At 38.4% G+C, this 20,276-nt stretch overlaps 1 protein-coding gene across 1 annotated transcript in view; it reads left to right on the forward strand.

Annotated features, from left to right (window-relative positions):
* Positions 1-14,708: 14,708 nt before the first annotated feature.
* Positions 14,709-20,276, forward strand: part of snta1 (syntrophin, alpha 1) — a 32,533-nt gene continuing 26,965 nt past the window's right edge. The window contains exon 1 of the mRNA XM_041980934.1: positions 14,709-15,115. Within this exon, the coding sequence (XP_041836868.1) occupies positions 14,833-15,115 (283 nt within the window). The 5' untranslated portion in view covers positions 14,709-14,832. The remainder of the gene's footprint in view (positions 15,116-20,276) is intronic.

Raw genomic sequence — 20,276 nt, forward strand, 5'->3', positions numbered from 1 at the left:
CCTTTAATGGGTCCTAATGAGCATAAGATCTTAGCAGACAAAAGGATGATTGGGGTCTTGTTTGCTCATTATAATCATTTGATAAAATGCGAAGTAACATGCCATTTTTGATAACCCTTTACTGTGGGAGAAAAGGTTAAAATAACATTTTTTTTCCAAAGATTATGTAAATACACTCTTGTTCTACTGTATTTGCACTATTGGGAAAAACGCTTTTTATTAGCTTAAATTTTGAAATACAATAACCAGACCAAGGACAGTGGCCACTGACTGTGATTCTGCAGTGCAAATCTGCAGCATATACTGTACATGTGGACATGTTTCCTCAGTTTAGTTGTGGCATCTGGCATTCTGACCATGTCTTTATGTGTTTACATTTTCTTCTTCTTTGCAGGGCCATAGTTTGCAATCACTTCCTTTCCACTTCCCATCAAGTCCTTTCTTGCCCCCACTCGCTTGTTTTGGCTGGGTAACTCCTGAAATCTAACACTTCTGAAACAATTTTGCATTGAGCAAACAAAAAGAAACATGATCTGCAGGAGGCATCAATCTGATTCTCCACTAGGCATCAGGTATGTTTTCTCAAATCTAACAGAGTATATTAAAGTGGGTTGTGGTGATCTAAAGCCAATAATTGCAGCAGGGAAACTGTCTCAGTAATGATTAACTCCAAGCAGCAACAGTGGGAAACCAGCTCAGCTCAAGTAATCCCCCAGTCAGACTTCAGTCAGCAAAAACATTAATGACCAGAACTTGTTGGTGTATTGATTTTGTTTTCATAGCTTAAATCTATAACCCAGAATGCTTCCACAAACTCTCACTAAAGTAAGCAAGAAAAGGGGGGAGAGAATGGTTAGTGGGTTTTATTTGAAAATGCCTAAGCCCTGGGGGATGAATCAGTGTTGACACTTTAAATGTTTAACAATCAAACCATTGAGTTAAAACAAAAATGGTGTGTCATCTGTTGAGCCTAATATTGAGCCAGAACCCTGTCCAAACACAAAAGCCCACACAGACAGACTGGATCTGGACTCCATCCAGAGTTTCACGTGTCATTCTTCTTCTCAAGCATAATATTTGGATGCTGACAAAGAAGCTGTAACACCCTAACACACACACACACACATGCATACACACTGTCACCGTCATCTCTCCATCCTTCCCTCCTACAGCCACCCACATATGCCACATGCTCCGGTCCTTCCCCTCCTCCACCTCCTCCTCCTTCTCTTCCCTCCAGCTCCCCCATCCTCCACTCCTGCCAGGCTGCCACCTGCTATCTGCAGCATGCCGCACAGCTGCTCTGCTACAATAACAAATTAAGGTCCACCGTAGCAGGCAGAAGTTATTACCTACCACTCCTGCAATGGAAGAGTGGAGAGAACATCAGCTATCACCCCTGTTTGTTTCCTTCTTTAATGTCTAAAGAAAAGGGCGCAGTGGACATGAACAATTTGGTGTGAAGCAGGAGTTTGAGGGGCAGCTACAGTTTGGGGCCCACAAGAGCCAAGAGTCATTGTGATCTGTCAGTCAGTGTCAGAGCATGTCACATGCTGCTGACTGTGCCATTTTCATAATCTCTGGGTCAGATCCCCACCTCAAGCTACTGTTGAGCAGTTATTCCCCCACATCGACTGACAGTTTCACCTGCACATCCCGATGTGTTATTTGTCATTTCAACAACAAAAACTTGTAACATTTCTTTTTACCAAATTCCAACATTTTCTAATTCAAAAATTGTTTTTCATTTCAAAGTTTCAAAGTTTATTTCAAACATGTTCTTTCATTTACAATATTTACATCTTCACATTTCATGTCTGAAAAGGAGTAGGCATAGTATAAACTTATATACACTGAAACACTCCAACTCTGTTACGCAACTCAAATTTCCTACTTCACAATAAAAAAATGTACACACTCCTCCCTCCTCCCAAGAGGACATAAATAAATTAAACAAAACACCCCCATATTTCTGGCTTCAAACACTATCACACCATAATCACTGTCCTTTGTTAAACTGTTGTTCTTTAAGCTTCAAGCTTATATTTATTTAATATTTGCATTTTGTACCTTCTCTTAAACTGATATGTTTTACTTTCCTTTAATTGATCTGTTAAGCTGTTCCATAATTTTACCCCAGACACTAAAACACACATACTTCTTAAAGTTATTCTTACATGCTGCATTTTTAAATTCCCCCTTAAATCATAACCTTCTTCTCTTGTTGAAAACAAATTCTCAGTATCCTTTCCTTTAGGTCACTTACAGAGTGTAAAATCAAACTATTATTTGCTATCAAAGTAGCTCTTCACACTGAATGAATGACATGTTCAAATTCTTGTTTTGAATTGATTTAATGGGTGAAAAAATTGAGGTAGGGGGAAAAAATCTATTCCTTTTACTAACAGCTTGTTGTTAGGGTACAAGTAGTAATAGCAGTAGTGCAAAAAGTAAAAACAGTGAACACAAGTACATATTTTGGAGAGTTTCAAGCTAATCAGGCTACTGGTTTTAGATTTGAACTCTAGGCAAGGAGATATTTTGCAACCACGCAGATATTCTCTGGCAGGTGCACACAGTAACTGGAAGAAGATTATGCATGACAAGGTGTAGAAGTTAATGTTACTGTGGTTTCTTACATTTTAATTGCAGGACATTCTTGGTATGAGACATTAGAAGGACTGCTCCGTTTCAGTCAGGACTTATTCACATCTTAACCATGTTAGCCTAATGATAACATTTTGCTTTAAATCTGTCTCTGAACTTAGTTACTGTTCTAGTGTGAATAGAATCAGCACCAAATGGAGAGGAATGTACGTTCTTAGATTGCATTCTTTTATGTAAGAAGTACCACTTCTAAAAAGCTCCAATCTTTCAAATAACTCATGGCTTTTCTTATTGGTATGATCTTTTTTATTTTTATAGAAAAGACACACCAAATAGCTTTGCCTAAGTGTATTACTCATTCAAAAAATCTGTTTGAACACAATGTTCGGTTGTGACAACAATGTCTCATCTAACTCATTTTGTCAACCAGCTCTGTGACAGGCCAACAAAGAGATGACTAGTCAGTTAGCAGGAGGCTGAAGTCAACGAAGAAACAGGCTCAGACGGTGGTGGGATTGTCTGTGGCCATTATGGTTTCTCTGTGTGACAGCTGGTCATTGCCCCCCCTTGCCTTTCAGCATCTTATTCACAGTCTCTTTAATCACACCAGCAGGGCTGTTACACAGCAAATAAGTTGACCTGACCTATGAGCTGACTGAATGACTGTCCAAACGTTTAATCCACTGAGGTGCTGCAAATTTTATTTCAGCATGTAACAATTTCTTGTCCCCCCCCCACCCCCTCTCCCATTAACTTTAACTCACTATCAGTATTTGTTCAACATGAATCTCCTGAGTTCAAAGTTTTACAAAATAAAATCATTACTGCTTCCAGGACTCTGTTATTGAGATTGTATGTCCTTGCAAATATCGTTGCATTTTATGACATGATTATTTATTTATTAATTCATTTCTTTCTTTTATTCATGACCAAAGACAGGGTTGAGTGTTGTGGCTTAGTCATCTCTGTACTTGGTTATGGTGGCATTATTTACATATATGCATCCTTGCTATTTTTGGATATATTAGGTTCAGTCTATAAAGGACCTCTGCAGTGTATCAACAAGTTTAAAATTTTAAGCCTCTGCTTGTTTTATAGTCATGCTTGATGAACCACAGTATCAACAGATACTCAATTATTGGCTATGGACCTAAATCAGGGATGTAATGTTTGTTTATTTGAAAGAAATTTTTGAAATAGAAGAAATGTAAGCTGGAAATGAAAGTTATGTTTTCACTGTGAACTTTGAAAAACAAATAACTGAATTAAATAAAACTGAATTTTATTGGGATTATTATTATTATTATTATTTTGTGTATTTTTTAAAAATAAACTTAAAATAAACTTTAATTATATATTTTCAAGGCCAAAACATTTTTTACAGTTTCAGATTTTTCTTTAGTTATTTTTAGGTTTTAGTTAATTTATTTCAGACATGTAATAATCATACATTGATTAAATAATAATAACAAAAATTCTGCATATTCTATTTACATGTCCAAAAAGGAGTGGGAGGCAGTAAAAACCTATATTATCCTACCCCCTTTTAAATAAATCAATGTTTTCTTTCACCCTCAGACTTTTATTTTATACTTTCAGTTTCCTGTTTTTGAGTTTCAAACTTTTGGCCCTGATCTGGCGTGGTGGGTGTGGCTACAGAAGAGAATACAGGAGGCATTTCCTCTATCATGTTGCCTTCAGGAAACATGGAAATTGACTGAGTCTATTAAACACCTCCAACACAGTATTAACATGTAATTGGCAGAGAATACGACATAACAAATCTTAGCTGTTTCAGTCAGCACTGTGGAACAAATCGTGGGTCTAGAGTGGGAAATTATGAGTATTTTCCCCAACCACAACTCAGAAGTGGACACACCACACGCACAAATTATCCCGCGATGCACTTCACTGAAAGATGTCATCCTCCTCAGGTAATGCTGCAGGTGTTCTGGACAAAATTCAAACATTAGGCAGAATTGAGCTAGGATGTATGCAGCTCAGTACGGCACCAGCAGCCAGTGAGTTTGGACTCTGTACTACATGTCAACAGGCAGATTTAGAGAGAAGTGGAAATGCTTCTGGTCACAATTGCAGCTTTGGTATTTGCACTTGGTTTTATGTTCCGCTGTCCTGTAATCCCAGTCCACCTTAAAGGGTTTATGTTTTTACTGTCAAACAGTCTGAAAAAACTGCAAATCTAATAATTTTAAGGAATTAGTTCCTGTATTTGTTTCAGTAATCAATGTTATGGCTAATAATAAGAACAGTTTACTTCAGAAAAGCTGGTAACTGCACCTTTATTGGTCTACAGCCATCAGTAGATGACAGTTTTTTGTCACTGAATGAATTCACTGGTAACTGGAACAGCAAATTTTATTTTGCAGTATTAATGGAACACATACTGATCAATGGACACCATAGACAAACCAATATTAAGTAACACATTTTCCTCTCCCTCACAAGGAACTGCAATGCTTACTGGTACTGTGCTGCTTAGAATAGTGTTAGGATAGTGTAGTCGGTGCATACATCTCCAACCAGCCTCTCAGCCTGAAGTGTGCTGCTGTCTGCTCCACATCCGTGGCATTAAGCTGACAGCATCCTCCAGGGAAAGCAGGTGTTTTGACTTCAGCACACACCAGTCTAGCACTGTCTCTAATGTCAGAGCCACGGTTTCCCAACACTCACAACAAATTAAATAATACATAATTTTACATGTACTATGTAAATACTTACATATTTACATTTACATGGACTTGTTTTTTTTATCTTGAAAAAAAAAAAGTGCACAAACGTCCATAGACGACACAGATCACAGAACAACTGAAAAACGTAGCTAACAGCGAAGTTGCAGAAAAGAAAAGTATGCAAAATAAAGTCATCAAACACTTCACCTTCACATACAATTAATGATAACTTATTACTGTAAAAATGCCCCTGATGTCCTGATATAGCTTCATAGAAAACGGGACCAAATGGCACAACACTGGAAAAACTTGTTCTCGGACTTCTTGTCAGTAAGCTTAACTACTGTAATGGAGCTTATACAGGTCTCTCAAAAAATTCACTAAGATGACTGGAACTAATCGAGAACACTGCTGCTCGTATCCCCACAAAGACCAAAAAAGAGGGAACATATAACTCCTGTTGTCAGACCTCTACACTGGCTTCCTGTGCAAAAGAACTGATTTTAAAATTTCAATCAAAATCAATCAAATTTTATTTGTATAGCCCTTAACAATAACCAAAAGATACTCGTAGTGCTTTACAACAGTCATAAAAAGTATGTAAAAACAACACTTAAAAACATAAAATGATTAAAACAACACACAGAAACACAATTTGAAAGTGCTATAGGGCTGAATAACAAAATAGACCTAAAAACAGAGACTGCCGGGGGCAGTTTGTTCCATAGTCTAGGAACAGCAACCGCAAAAGAACGATCACCCCACTGTTTGTACCTGGACCTTGGGACTTCCAGCAGAAGCTGACCCGAAGTACGTTGGATTTGATTGTGGTGAATTCAAACAAGTAGGAGGCTGCCAGGCTATTAACAACATTAAAACAGAAAAAAGATTGAGCTGAGAAAAACTTGTTCTAACAACAGAACTAATCTGTTTATCAAATTTGAGCCCACTGTCAAATGTTACATCAATATTTTTAACATGATTTAAAAATAAATACAATCTACAATCTGAGAACACATTCAACATAGGTGACATGCCAAACAAGATACATTTAGTTTTAATGTCATTCAAGTTCAAAATGTTCCATGCCAACCATTGCTTTACACCATTTATACAACCCAGTAGCTTAGTAAGCACAGTATTTTCATTTGGTCTTATGAGCAAGTACATCTGCAAATTGTCAGCATAAAAATGAAAAGACAGATTATGTTTTCTCATAACTGATCCCAAAAAAAGAGAATTAGGCCGAGAATAGACCCCTGTGGCACCCCACACAAGAGGGATGCATGAGAAGAGCAGAGATCACCAATCATTACAGAAAAGCTCCTTTTTGCCGGGTATGACTTAAACCATTTGACAGCTTTGCCACGGATATCTAAATATACTGCTCCAGGCAAGATACAAGGACTGCATGGTCGAAAGGCTGCTGTGAGGTTCTGCAGCACCACCACAGCGGGGTTCCCAGCATCCACAGACAAGGCAATGTCATTGTGCACCTTTAACAGTGCTGATTCAGTGCTGTGTCAGTGGGATCTGAATGCAGACTGGAATTTATCCAGAACTGAGTTTAACTCTAAAAATGTCTGTAATTGAATAAAACTTTTTTCTTTGTTTTTGCTGCTGGTGTGCAAGACAATGAATGGCTCTGGTCCAAAATATATATCTGATCTGCTGATGATATGAGCCACTAAGACATCTAAGATCTGGGTCAGGTTTGCTGCCATCTCGAGAGTTAAAATTAAACATTAGAAACAGCATTTAGATTTTATTCTCCTAATATCTGGAGCAAACTACCAGAAAATCTGATCTCTGCTTCGAACCTCAGTTCTTTTATATAATAAATCTTTTTTATTTGCTACTCTTTTAATTACAGTAGACAGTATTTCTTTTTCTTTTTGAATATTTCTTACAGATGTACATTGATGGTGATGGTGATGATTACGGTGATGATCATGATTAAATTCTGGTTGACTTCTCTTTGTATCGTTTGTACTGCAAAGTATGTATTCTCTTGTCTGTTTCTCTATTTTCAGTTTCTATTTAATTTATTTTGTTCTTTTTACTTAGTTTTACTCCCCTTTTAGAGTTTCTTTTGCACTTTGCAGTAATGTTTTTATTGTTTTATGTAAAGCTCTTTGAGTTGTTTTGTACATGAATTGCGCTTTACGAATAAACATACTTTACCTAACAACACTAACCATGGATGGCTTCCTCTATAACTACAGCTGTGCATTTTCTATAAACAAAAATCTGTAAGGCATGGTCTTCACTCTTCTGATTAATTCTTCTACAACTTTCTTTAACTTAAAAAATAACAGTTTTAGATCTGTGCTTTCTCGTCCTTTTACAGACTGTATTTTCATAAGTCATGTTGTGCAGGACTGCAGGACTTTCTGCCACCCTGAGCCCACACATGTACTCCTGGGTTTGAAGAGGAACTATCTTTATGATCTGACATTCCCAACAGCACTGTGCAAAGATTCAACAAATATATTCACCCACGTATTGACCATGAGTTTACATACCCTCTACACTGTACATGAGATGACTTTGACAGGTTCTAAATCTCCATGTTGGACCATTTTCTCCAATTGTTTCTTCTTTGGTTTCACTGTACCAAGTCAAGTTAGGGCAAGTCATTAGCTGGGACTGTTTACCCTACTTTCTTAGCAGTCGTGCCATCTGCGTGTGCTCCGTAGGTTGCATAAGGCCTGGCAGAAATTACACCTCCGCAAAACCTGTTCCCTTTCAGTCATTGTTTCACTTTGCTTCCAATATTATCTTTCTCTTTTTTGCCATGTGCCTTCCTTTCTTCTCCTTCTGCTGTTATTTCATTATTTTATTTCCTGCATCTATTGTCAATAAATGATTTATTCACTTTGCAGTTTTTATATCTTCCTCTTCCTCCATTATGTACACCTCTCCTGTCCTCTGCTCATGTCAACCTCAACAGCTGACAGACCAGACCTTGCCTGTTGGTGACACTTCACCCACACCGACCTGAGCCAGATCATTCGTCCATGTGGGAGCCAGAGCCAGGGCCAAGGCCAGGGTGGAGGGGGAGGGGGTTATACCGAGGCCAGCAAGATGGCCCTAGTCATCATAATCATTCATTGCCTGCTGTTCCTTCTGTCCCTGTACTCCTCCCACTCCTCATGCGGTTTTGTCCTCCTCATGTCAGGGCCACAAGGCACGCGTATCAGCTGAGCCCAGGATGGTTGGAGTCAACGGGGTCAGGTGGCAGACGCCTGGTTAATTCTCCTGAGGCTACAAAGTACTCATGTCAGCTCATACAGACGGACACTGAAATGCACAGATAAAGACAAACGCATACGCACCTGCACTGGTGCATATGGACAGTTTTCCTTGCACGGGGCTGCTATTCGAGTGCGATATTATAGGAAAGGGCTTGATCGTTAGAGGGGGGGGTTGTTGATGGAGTTGTGTCAAACAGATAGATCAGCATAAAGAAGGAGGAGGGGAAGATTATAAACACATGACCAGATGGAGAGAGATATCCCTATTATGTAGATCCTTCCAACCCTTATCCCTGTCTCTTCTCCACCGCTTGGATCCCTCATGCATATACACCTTTACATTATTCAGAAGGTTATAATGAGAAACTGAAGACTGTGGTGGTTAACGAAATGGTCACAGGGCGGTTTAGATGGCAGAAGGTGGGCCACAGGTGTACAAGCCTGACACTTATTCTTCTCTTTGACCTCTCATTATCACCCTCCAAGTTCTCATTCATTATTACCCTTTGTTCTCTGGTGTTTAGAAGGCAACATGGTGTCTGTCTGCTGCAGTCTGCTCAACACTGTCATTCATATTTTAAGAATAAATTTAGCACTTTTTGAATTAATTACTGTCTGCTCCTCTGTTTGTTTCTCATGCAATTTATCAATTTATCCAACTGTTTTCTTATCGCTCGTCCCCTTTTCTCTTATCTTATTTATATAAACAACTATACATAAGGCTAAGATGTGCTGAACAATACCACGCTCACAATTTTCCAACTGACCTAAAGTCCACAATCATGACTTTTGATTGAAGTCTTGCTAAACCAAACAGCCACATCTACCTCAGTCTGTGTTCTTTTTGTCTGTTATCAGTTGATCTGTCAATCCACCAGCCCATACTCGGTGGCCTGTAGATGAGAGGTCTGGTCTGTTGTTACAGAGGAACAGGTGGGGCAGGCTAAACAGTCAGCATAGGGTTGAATCACACACACAATCACACACACTCATGCAAGCTGCAGGCAGGCAGGCAGCCGCTCAGACACTGGCCCATATGGTAGACCTCTGGAGTTGTTGCCCTTAGCAGAGGAGGGGAGGGAAGCAGAGATGTTCGGAGGATGGCAGGAGCAGGAGGACACTGAGGGAAGGGGGGCAGGTTGAAACTAATCAGCAAGCAACTCCAACTGTCCACTGTCTTTGGGGAGTTAAGACATGCATATATGTGTCTGATTGAACTGAGGGTGTGGAAATGACAAGTGGGGGGTTGTAGTTGTCTTAACTGTGCCAGTTTGGACTTATTGTTCTATTTTCAGTCATTGTTGCTTGTGGTTTTCTTTATTTAAACATCACACATGTTCCAGTCATTCCTGAACATGTTAAACTCTTAAACAAACATTTTATTAGCATTAAATGCTTTAAATGTGATATATATTTTTTACATACTGAATCTGTAGTTTGTTCAAGCTCAACCTAAGCAAGAGCTGAGGTATATCATCAATAATGTTTGTTAGTTTGTGTTTTTACAGGCTAATGCAAAACAACATAAAGCTAAATTTTAAAAACCTGGAATTTAATGGGAAGAACACGTTAAATTTATATGATGACCCAAAACACTTCCTGAAATGCTGCAATGCAGTATATTATCCCTGGTGGAGGATGCACTCTGTGAATGGCCTGCTAGCTGTTACTATTGTTACTGAATTTCCTAAAACACAAGTATAGCACCAAAGTCAAATACATATTTAAATGATTTGTGATATAATTTTCTTAGAAAAATATTATTCCAATAGGATATAATTGCACTGCATTAATATTTGAAAATGTTAGCTGTTTTGCCTCTGCTCCACAAAAATTTTACCCAAGGGCTGATTTTAATTCTATATCCAGTAAAAAATTAATCCAATATTGTATACTGTATCAACACCTTTACATCCAAAATCAGCACTTTAACATCACTTATTACTGAAGTTAAATGTCTTAGAGTCAGAACAACAAAGGACAAATCACCTTTCAGAATGATATTTTACAGCACAACCTATCCCCTTGTGTATTTTGTTGGGCATGTATTTATATGTGCGTGATAGATCCTATATGCTTAAAAATCCTCCTGTTCTCTCAACTGATGCTTTGAAAACACGTTAAGCTGTGCTAGAAAGATAGGCTGGCCACCTGCCACTCACATTGCAAAGTAATAGACTGACAGATGTATAGACGGGAGGTCAGATGGTCAAACCCTTTGTCAAAATGCAAAACATCATTAGGTAGATGCAATGCTTAAGTCAAGCCTTGTCGTTGAGGCCTCAGTCCTATTGTTGTGGAGATATTTAAATGTGCTAATTCACTGTAAGTATGTGCTGAATTATACATACTACTAAACAAAGAGGTGTGCGCCTTATAGATCATCATTCCTCAATTAAAAATCTACTTATAGTAAATTAGAGTCTGCCTGGACTATTTTATGATGTGGCCACTAGAGAGAGCAGAGACAATCTATGTTGCTCTATTTTCACCTTATAAAATGTTGGTAAACAGCTTTATATATACTCTGAATACACAGCTGGTAACACATAGGGATGTGCATTCTTAATCTCAGATAAGTCTGTGAGCTTAAAACAGCTGCATGCTGTTGCTGGAAACAGCGTTGATAGAAATTCCCAGAATGAATCTTTAGGTACCCTTTCTGGTTTAAAATGTAATCGGTTATAAGAGGCAAAGAGCTTGTGTGTGGAAACACTACAATCATTTGACATTTCTTTAAATTACTGAAAACAGAATCATCCATATTTGCTGCATTGGTAACAGCTAGAGCAGCTTGTTCTGGGTGCATGGTTATAACGTCAATAGAAACACACTTTGTTGTGTTCTATAAAGTTCCCAGAAAATATGGTCTCTTTTAGCTTGGATTTAAAAAATTCTTCACCATCTGGCTGACATAGGCACTGGGGTGATAATAATAAAAATGAAAGAAGAAAGGTTAGATGATTAAATTTATTCCATTTCTGTCTTAGATGTGTTTTACTTCCATATTTCTTTGTATTCTGCTTTGATTCTGATTTGCTTGGGTAAAATGTATTTTACAGGCCATATGGTTGGACGTGAACTTAATCACAGTGATGCATCGGATCTGTGGACAGATTGTGGCTGTGTGATGTCACTTGATGAGACATTAACAATGTCTTTAATCTTACACACAGTCTCGTGAAAGATTAATCTGTATTTGACATGATTAAATTTGTGAACCTGTAAAAAATAGTTCTTCCTCCACAATGTCTATATACTGCCAGGCAAATATGACAGGAACTTTTGCCATTGATGAAACGCTGCTCTACTTGATTTTTTTTTTTTTGTAATAAAAACCTCATTACACATTATAGTGTGTCAGTAAATCAAAGGTTGAACCAGATGAATATATAGTATGCATGCAAAATGTTGTATATAAAATGTTTTTGTTGAGGTAATGGAGACATTTAATCACTAGAGGGCGACAAAATATTGGGAACCAACTCTTAAAAAAAAGAACATGGCTGTGGAAAGAGTAGCCTGTGAATTCTGCTCAATGGCTAAAGGAGATCCATTTAATTTTATTTTTATTAGTTATGATGCAATCACCTCTATATGCAATAGTAATAGAAGCTCAGAATAACTAAAATAAAGAGTAAATATTCAGATTCAGAACACTTTATTTATCCCCAAGGGGCAATTCAGTTTGCAGACATAAGTCGCAGCAAAAGACAGGACATTCACGTTACACATAGATCAGTGAGTATTCAGGATAAAGCATCAACAACTAAAAGATCCAGCCATAAAGTGCAGCTGTTTCACCATATGTAGCGAAGTGCAACAGTAGAAATAAATAGATGAAATGGATCAAAACCTATAAAAAAAAAACAAAAAAAAAACAACACATGTAACACAAGCACTGTCACCAGCATTTAAAAGCCTGAAGGCAAGAGGAGTAAAATAATTGCAATATGTTTGTTTTCTTGCTGGGAGCGAGATACCGCCTCCCAGAGGGCATCAAGGCAAACCTCTCGTTGAAGATATGATCTGAGTGACCAATAATGTTCTTTGCTTTCTAGAGGACCTGCATGCTCCACAGAGAGTGTAAATCACGTATCTGCACACCCATGATCCTGGCACAAGTTTTGACAATGCTGGACAAGCTGTTTTTGAAAGATTACTAAAAGAATGAATTAAAAAGCACATAAAAATGGATTTAGACGCATTAAAAGAATTCAATCTCAGCAGCAGGTAGATATGCTGTTTTTTTTTTTTTTTTTTATCAAATTTGAGATCAGAATCAAATATTGTGTCCAAGTATCTGTAGGCATCCACAATTTCAACCTTTTCTCCAATGATGATTATGACTTCATACTTTTAAGGTTATTTTTTAAAGTCAATTATCATTTCTTTAGTTTTTTGTTGAGATCAACATAGTTGTCTCCACACCATGTTAGAAAATCCGACACAGCTCTGCCATGCCCTGATTGCAGGCCCTGAAGAAGAGACAACAAAACACTGTCATCTGAGAATTTGACTAGATAACTGCCCTCCTTGCTGGCTCTGCAAGTGTCCATAATGTACAGCAGGGGCAAGAGAACACAGCCCTGTGACATTTGGCCATTCACTAAAATCTGTTGAAAATTGTCAGCTAGAAAATTTAAAACCAACAATAAAATCTGCTCAGAGAGGTTAAAACAAGATGCTCGATGTTCAGTTAAAATATGTGGCTGCATTTTATTAGAAGCAGAAGAAAAAACAGCAAACAGAATTAAGGCCAAGGATCACTTCTTTAAGGATTTTCATTATAAGTGATGTGAGAGGGATGTGACATGAAAACCTTGTTTTAAAGGTTAAAATTGTCAAGATGCTTAGCTACTTTTGTGATGTGAAAACATATCATTAACAAATGGGCATCTTTAAACCATCTGTAAAGGTTTAAAGCAGTTTTTTATTCAGCCTATGCTCCAAACTTGTTTTCATTATCAGGGCATTTGCTCCTCACCAGCCCACCCAGGAGAGTGTTTTCTAAAATTGGGTGCTAGAACTTTCTTGCTGTTTCACCTGCTGTGAAGCAGATGCAACAGCTGAAGGGGCTGGGAGATAACCTGGCAGATGCAGTGCTGGAGTCGTGGACTGCTGCATCGGTTTGTATCAGTGACTCATGATTGTTCTCAGCGATGCACAATTACCCGTACCTGTCATGAAACCACCATGACAGTGCAAGACTTATTCATGATGAGTAGAAATCCAGCAAACATGACAAAATCATATTTATAGTACATAGAAATTTCTATTTTTTTTCTATAACATTTGGTATTGTGAAGAAAAAATAAAAAGTTGCTACTTAAAGTTTGTCTGAAATACAAAAATCACACGTAGTCTGAGATGACACGAAAAAGATGTTCATGCATGTTTAGATAAAGATTTTGTTTAATTAAGTTATTGAGCAAAGTCAGGTTCTTTTAGTCTCTGAACTTAGCTTTGTCACTGTCCATAAACGGGTGAGAAAATCCTTAGTTTGCATCTGCCTTTCTTGAGATTTTGCATGTATCTATCGGAGCTTGTTTAGTCTGTAAACGACACTTGAAACAGGGCAAAACTGTCTTGTTAGGAAATGAGAATAATGTCTATTCGCCTTCTCAAAACTAGCCAGAATGTTGAAGAACGTCCATTCTTTTTAAATCATATTTTGAACCATATGTCATATATCAAAATAACTGTTCAACACGATTAGGCTTATTTATTTTTGTTAACCTCACAGCCATGGCAAGTAGATTCCAGCTGCTTTGTAGATTTTATGCCTGATATAAGTTCTGTCCATTGGAAACAGAATTGCCTCTAGAAGCATATGATTTTCCTCTTGACAGAACATCTGTATTGGTTTTGCGTTTATTAGGGACAGCGTAAATTAGATCTGTGATATGACGCCTGGTTGTTCAATGCACTTGAAATAAATAAATAAATGAATGAATCAAAACTTAATTTTGTGTGACTCAGCTACACACAGCTGATTAATGGGTGGACTCAACAAGAAGCTCTTTGAACTCTGAGTATGTGTGTCAACACCGTTGCTAATCGTATCACCCTCAATTAACTTTACTTCTTACTACTGGATAAACCTCTTTGGAGGAGGAGAGAGTAGAGAGAGAGAGAGAGAGAGAGAGAGAGAGAGAGAGAGACTGTGTGTGTGCGTGCGCGTGTGTCTGTGTCTGTGCATGCCCCCTACCCCAGCCCTCCACCCCTCTTTACAGGACTGCCAGCCCGTCTAGAGTTATTCCAGGAATGCGTTGAACATGGCTGCCGCGATGAAGGCGCAGAAAACGGGACTGCTGGAACTTCGAGTGACCGTGGACCGCTGGATCCGGGTGTTGGCCACGCTTAACGAGGACGCTCTCACAGTAAACCCCGGTGAAGGCGCCGAGGAGCCCGCGAAGCCCAGCCCCAATCCCGCAGGTGCTGTCAACGGAGACCCCCCGAACCTCAGCTCGTCCCCGGTCCCGGAAGCCATCACAAACGTGAAGCGTACTGTGCGGGTTACCAAGCAAGATGTGGGAGGACTGGGAATTAGTATCAAAGGTAAGATGTCCAGGCTGCCTCAGTAACCGACTAGTTATAATCAGTTAACAAGTTTCTGTCTCGTAGTTTGCGAGCAGCGTCTGTCAATGATTGCGAAAACACAAGAAGTTAGCTAACTTCAAACTGTCCACGAAGTCCTACAAGCATGCGATAAAATCGACTTTTAAACTTTGTGGTGGGGGGGTTCATATTATAAGTTTCAATAAAATAAGCCAAATTGTTTCAACAGAAAAAATATGACAGCTGGGGGTGGGGGGATATAGTTCAGTGCCCCAAACTAACGGAGTTGCTCGTTATTAATAATTATTGCTTGCTGCTTTTGTAACCGAGAAGTCTCAAACTCCACTTTAATAGGAAACAGCAGAATGAACTTTACAAATTCACATTTGCTCATTTTCCATGAGTTCACTTGAATATGAGCTTTCTGATTTTGCTTTGTGTCCTACAGCCTTTTCTGAACTCTGAACTTATTAAAATATTTTGTGCTGTAAAGCCATTTTAACCTTTTTTTTAATAATTTTTTTTTACTTATATATCTAAAAAAAGGGACTCTTACAGCCAAGGACTTGGATACTAATTCTTCTTAACAGGTTACATGGAAAGCGTACAATAAGATAAGCGACATAGTCAAGAAATGGAGGATCTCATCATAATATCATGTTTAAAAGATGACAGTATTTGAACTGTTTGCATCTGAAGTTTTTGCTAGTTCTGTTTTAAAGAGTAATGAAACTTGACTTTTTGTTTATTTATGTATGAATATATTGTGGAATATTTTCAATGCTTGGTTTTCAAGTAACCAGAAGTATTCTGATTCTGATTTCTTTAATTTTTATTATACAGTGTATTACTATTTATAAAAATGTTGAGTTCTTTTTTATTTTCAGTAAGTTAGTGGAAAAAGAGGATTCTAACTCAGAATATGGATAACATTATTGTGTTCTCCACCGGGCATAAAATATTGGTTAAATTGATTGTTTTTCAGATTTGTATTGCCACTGGATGAGCAAAGGTTAGAAGCTCACATGTACACACAGAAGACTGTTACGTGGATTTTACTCCTGTAACCTCCCAATGGGATGAGGTTGTGGGCTTTCCATATCTTACAAGCCAGGCTAACATGCTTGTGATATGCTGACAAAAGCCTTTTCCTTGTCATGTTTCCTCAGCCTGCAGCAACAGGCAGTTATCTCTGTGGCAAGATCTCAAAGTGAAAAAGAATAAGAAGGACGAACACTTGGAAGCTGTGTAAATACAAAAAAATTCAAACAAAGTGCAGGAAAACTAGAGAAATATTTTGATTTAAGTTCCCTAGGGGTTGGCTAAATTTATTGCTGCTCACTTAAACTCCAGTTTACTTATGCACCATCATTCCTGCCTTTGTTTTTATACAGAAAATTCCAATACGACGCTCCTTTGTTTTATCACTTTTGCAGTTTTGTAACACATTTTAGTGTCACTTAAATTTCCCTTTGGTCCCGTGATGAGGAGGTGATTCTTCCATGCTAGACACATTGGGCTGTGATGTATGCACCATCAAAACAAACATCATGGAAGTAAATGTGATAAGAAATGTTTTCTTGCTCAGACTATATGCAGTATGTGTTTGAACTTGCATGTGTGTGAGCTGAAGCCAACTCCTCTTCCTCTTCCTGGCAGTTTTGCGCTCACAGGTAATCACTCGACAGCTGGCTGTTGCACTGGGTTGATTTGATGGATAATTGCAAACTTTGCGCTATAGTCATGTTTCAAAGGTGCCTTATCATTGTAGCTGCTTGTGGCATGTTCATTTTAGTTCCCCCCACCTCACCACAGCCAACAAAGCTAGGCTCTAATGACATAAATGTAATGTCCATCTCCATGGAAATGGGTGGTTTTAAAAATGAGACAGGATGTTATTAAAACAAAATCATAGCTGGCAGCCTGTTGGCTTGACATTGTTGTGACGCTGGCTGTTCAAAGGCAGGGAGGGAGAAAGGGTACAGCAGAGCAACAGAAGGAGGAATGCACCAGCACAAAGAGCAAGCTCGAGATGAAACAAGACGTGGAACGAGCCAAAGAGGCTGAATGAGTAAAGAGGAATGGAGGGAATAGGAATAAAGTGTGACACTCAAGCAGGGAAATACAAATAAAAGAAAGCAGAAGGTGTTGTAGGGTAGCTGACACCACATTGTGAACAGCTGAGAGAAGCAGTCTACAGCAGTCAGTTGTCATTGGCCAAAGATGAAAGCTATGTGGCTGGGAGTGGAGTACTCCACCAGTGTTAATTTTAGGGAGCCCACCCCAACTTCCAGAAGAGCATGAAGGCAACCTTTACTCACATGTCTAAATTTAAGAGGGGAGGCTAGACTTAAGGTCTCTAGACAGACTGACTAGTATAAAAGAAACTAGAATCACTCAGAGATCACAGACCTCATCCAAGCCATTTTATTTATTTATTTATTTACCAATGATTGTGAGCATTAGTTTTTGAGTTAGAAGCTGTAATTGCAAAATTATCCATATCTCCCCATAAGCAGGTTAAAACCTATGTCATAACCCGGTGGTCACATGACCATGACCAGCTTGCTGGTGAAACCAAACTAGCGTCCGTGTTGAAGTGTGCACTTTGTTCTCATAGTTTTAATAAAATTATCCTTAATGTCATGCAGTTATATTAATCCGCTCTGTGTCAAGGCTGGAAAAAGATATGAGGCGAAGCTAGTAGCAGTAGGACTGAACAAATGCCCTTATGTCTATCCACCGTCACATTGTGAAGGAGCTGCTGAGAAACACTGAGGAGTTCACAAAAACCACCAACAGATGGATGATTTCATGGTATTTTTGGCATTTATACAAAAACAACCATGAGTTTTAAACAGTAGTATCATAATAAATGTTTTGCTCACCAGTTACAAAATGATCTGAACAAATAATTCGAAGGACTAACCAGCGATTAACCAGCTTGATAGCTGCTAGCCAGTTATCACATCTTCCTGACCTTTTGTGTCTTTTTAGTAGTTCGAAGAACGATCTCTTGTTGTCTGTGGAACATCTATGTTCATGGCAGCCGACCACAACACAACTTTGCAGCATATTTAAAGGAAACTATGAAAATGAAAGAGAAATCTGTGAGGATCGAGACTGAAAATCCAATGGCGGTACGCTTTAACAACCTTTTGTTTTCACCAGCGAACGACCCAAGTGGGTCAAAGTTCACAAATGTTCCTGGATGTTTGCGCTGCGACTCATAAGAATCCTTTAAAAATTCCTGCATCCAGGTGGTGATCCTGATCACCCGTAAAATCTCATTTTAAAGACCAACATAATTGCACGCTGTTTGCGACCAGCTTACAGGCAATATTTATGTTAGTTAACATGGCTTAGGTGCAGTGTTACATGAGGAGCATGTCATTGCTGATTTACTTGCTCCTTCCTTATGTGGCACTTTACTTTCATCAGTGATATTAACCGGCGAAGTTTTGTGTCTATTTTCTGTTGCTTCTTTTGTTGGTAATTATCACTTTGTGCAGTTTAACTGAGGAAGTGCTGACCACGCTTTTTTAAAGTCCTTTTATCCCAGCAAACATGGAGTTACCACAAAATTACCTCATTAGACACATATCAGTACTGACGGTGCCAATACCCTTCATTTACCTGTCATGAGTAGCTCCAATCATCCCACCCAACAACCAGCGCTGCCACCCACCTGTCAGCCAAGTGACAGGCTTCCAGTTGGAGGGTGCTGAACTGTTTGATATGAAAAGTTGGAGTAAAAAAAAGTGAGAATGGGAAGGAGAAAGCAGTTTCTAGGAGTGTCAGGCATACTGACGGTCATTTTCACTGCAAGATGTCAGATATGTTTATTCAGTAGTCATGTCAGTAAACGGTATTTCAACTGGAGGGAAACCTCAAAATATGTGAGAATAGCAAGATGAGATGAAATGAGACATAAAGTTGGAAAAAGGTTCATGTGCTTCTGTCGCTGTAGTTTACATTTAGTCTTTTTCTGCTGCGAGAATCAGCTGCTCTCCTGGTGCACACTTTGTCCATCTGGTCCCAATGGTAAATTATTTTCACATGAATGACAATATCATCTTTTAACTGATTTAAAAGAAACAAGACAAGATGAGAGCTTTTTGTAGCATAAGATGTGCCCAACCCATGTCAGTTTTAATGAAGCTGACAGTCCATGTCCTGGCCTAAAAGAAACTGTTGACATTTCCAAATTCTTTTATTTTTTTAGTTTTTGCATTCATGAGTTTTTAGCTTATTTAATCTGTGATTGGACCAGAGTCCAGTGTTGGTTTCTTCCATAGTTTCTTTTCATTATTCAACATTTTATCATTAATTTCCTTAAATCTCTACAAATGTTTATTTATGCATTTTACTGTCAATCCCCTGAAAAAATCAGTTGGAACTATCTTTTCTCATAGACTAGCTGTCGGTAAACGCTACAGTTTTTATTAAACTGTTAAACCCTTCATGCATTCAGATAATGTCTGTAGTTCATTTATAGTAGTCCAGTGGAGTTTAAATGCAGTGAATGGAGATTATAGAGGCCTGCAGTTCAAATGGTGGTGCAAACTGGGGGCAAAGGTAACCTGAAGGTTAGAGAAGCAAGTTGTGACTGGAGGGTATTCAAATTTAATTCTCAAACTGGCTATGAGTGTTTTGATTGGAGTGAGTGGGGAGAGCAGTGAGTGTTCAGCTATCACCACTGACGTTAACCACCAGCTGAATAGTAAGTTATTTTTTTATGCAGGTTTTTAGTAGGACTTTTAGCTTAATCTTCTGAATGTTTTTTTTAACCTTGAGGGCTGGTAGGTTGTGTTAAGTGTCACTGTTTTTATTTTTAATATTTGATTTTTTTTTCATGAAAACCTTCATAAAAAAAAAAAATAAAAAAACAAAATGCCAGCCCTGCAATGGACTGGCTACCTGTTCAGGGTGTACCTTCCCTCTCGCCTGCTAATTGCTGGCTCCAGCCCCCCCAACGACCCAGAACTGGACCAAACGCAACAGAAAATGAATGAATAATAGCCTTCAAGTACAAGTTGTTCTTGTCACTGAACTGCATCCATAGAATCTAAATTCAAAGATTTTTTTCTACAATGCAAATAAAATACAGTATCCTTAATTAGTACAACATAAATGAAGCTGTATATGCAAACCAACATTT

Source organism: Melanotaenia boesemani, chromosome 3 (assembly GCF_017639745.1).
Source record: "Melanotaenia boesemani isolate fMelBoe1 chromosome 3, fMelBoe1.pri, whole genome shotgun sequence".
Lineage (NCBI taxonomy): Eukaryota > Metazoa > Chordata > Actinopteri > Atheriniformes > Melanotaeniidae > Melanotaenia > Melanotaenia boesemani.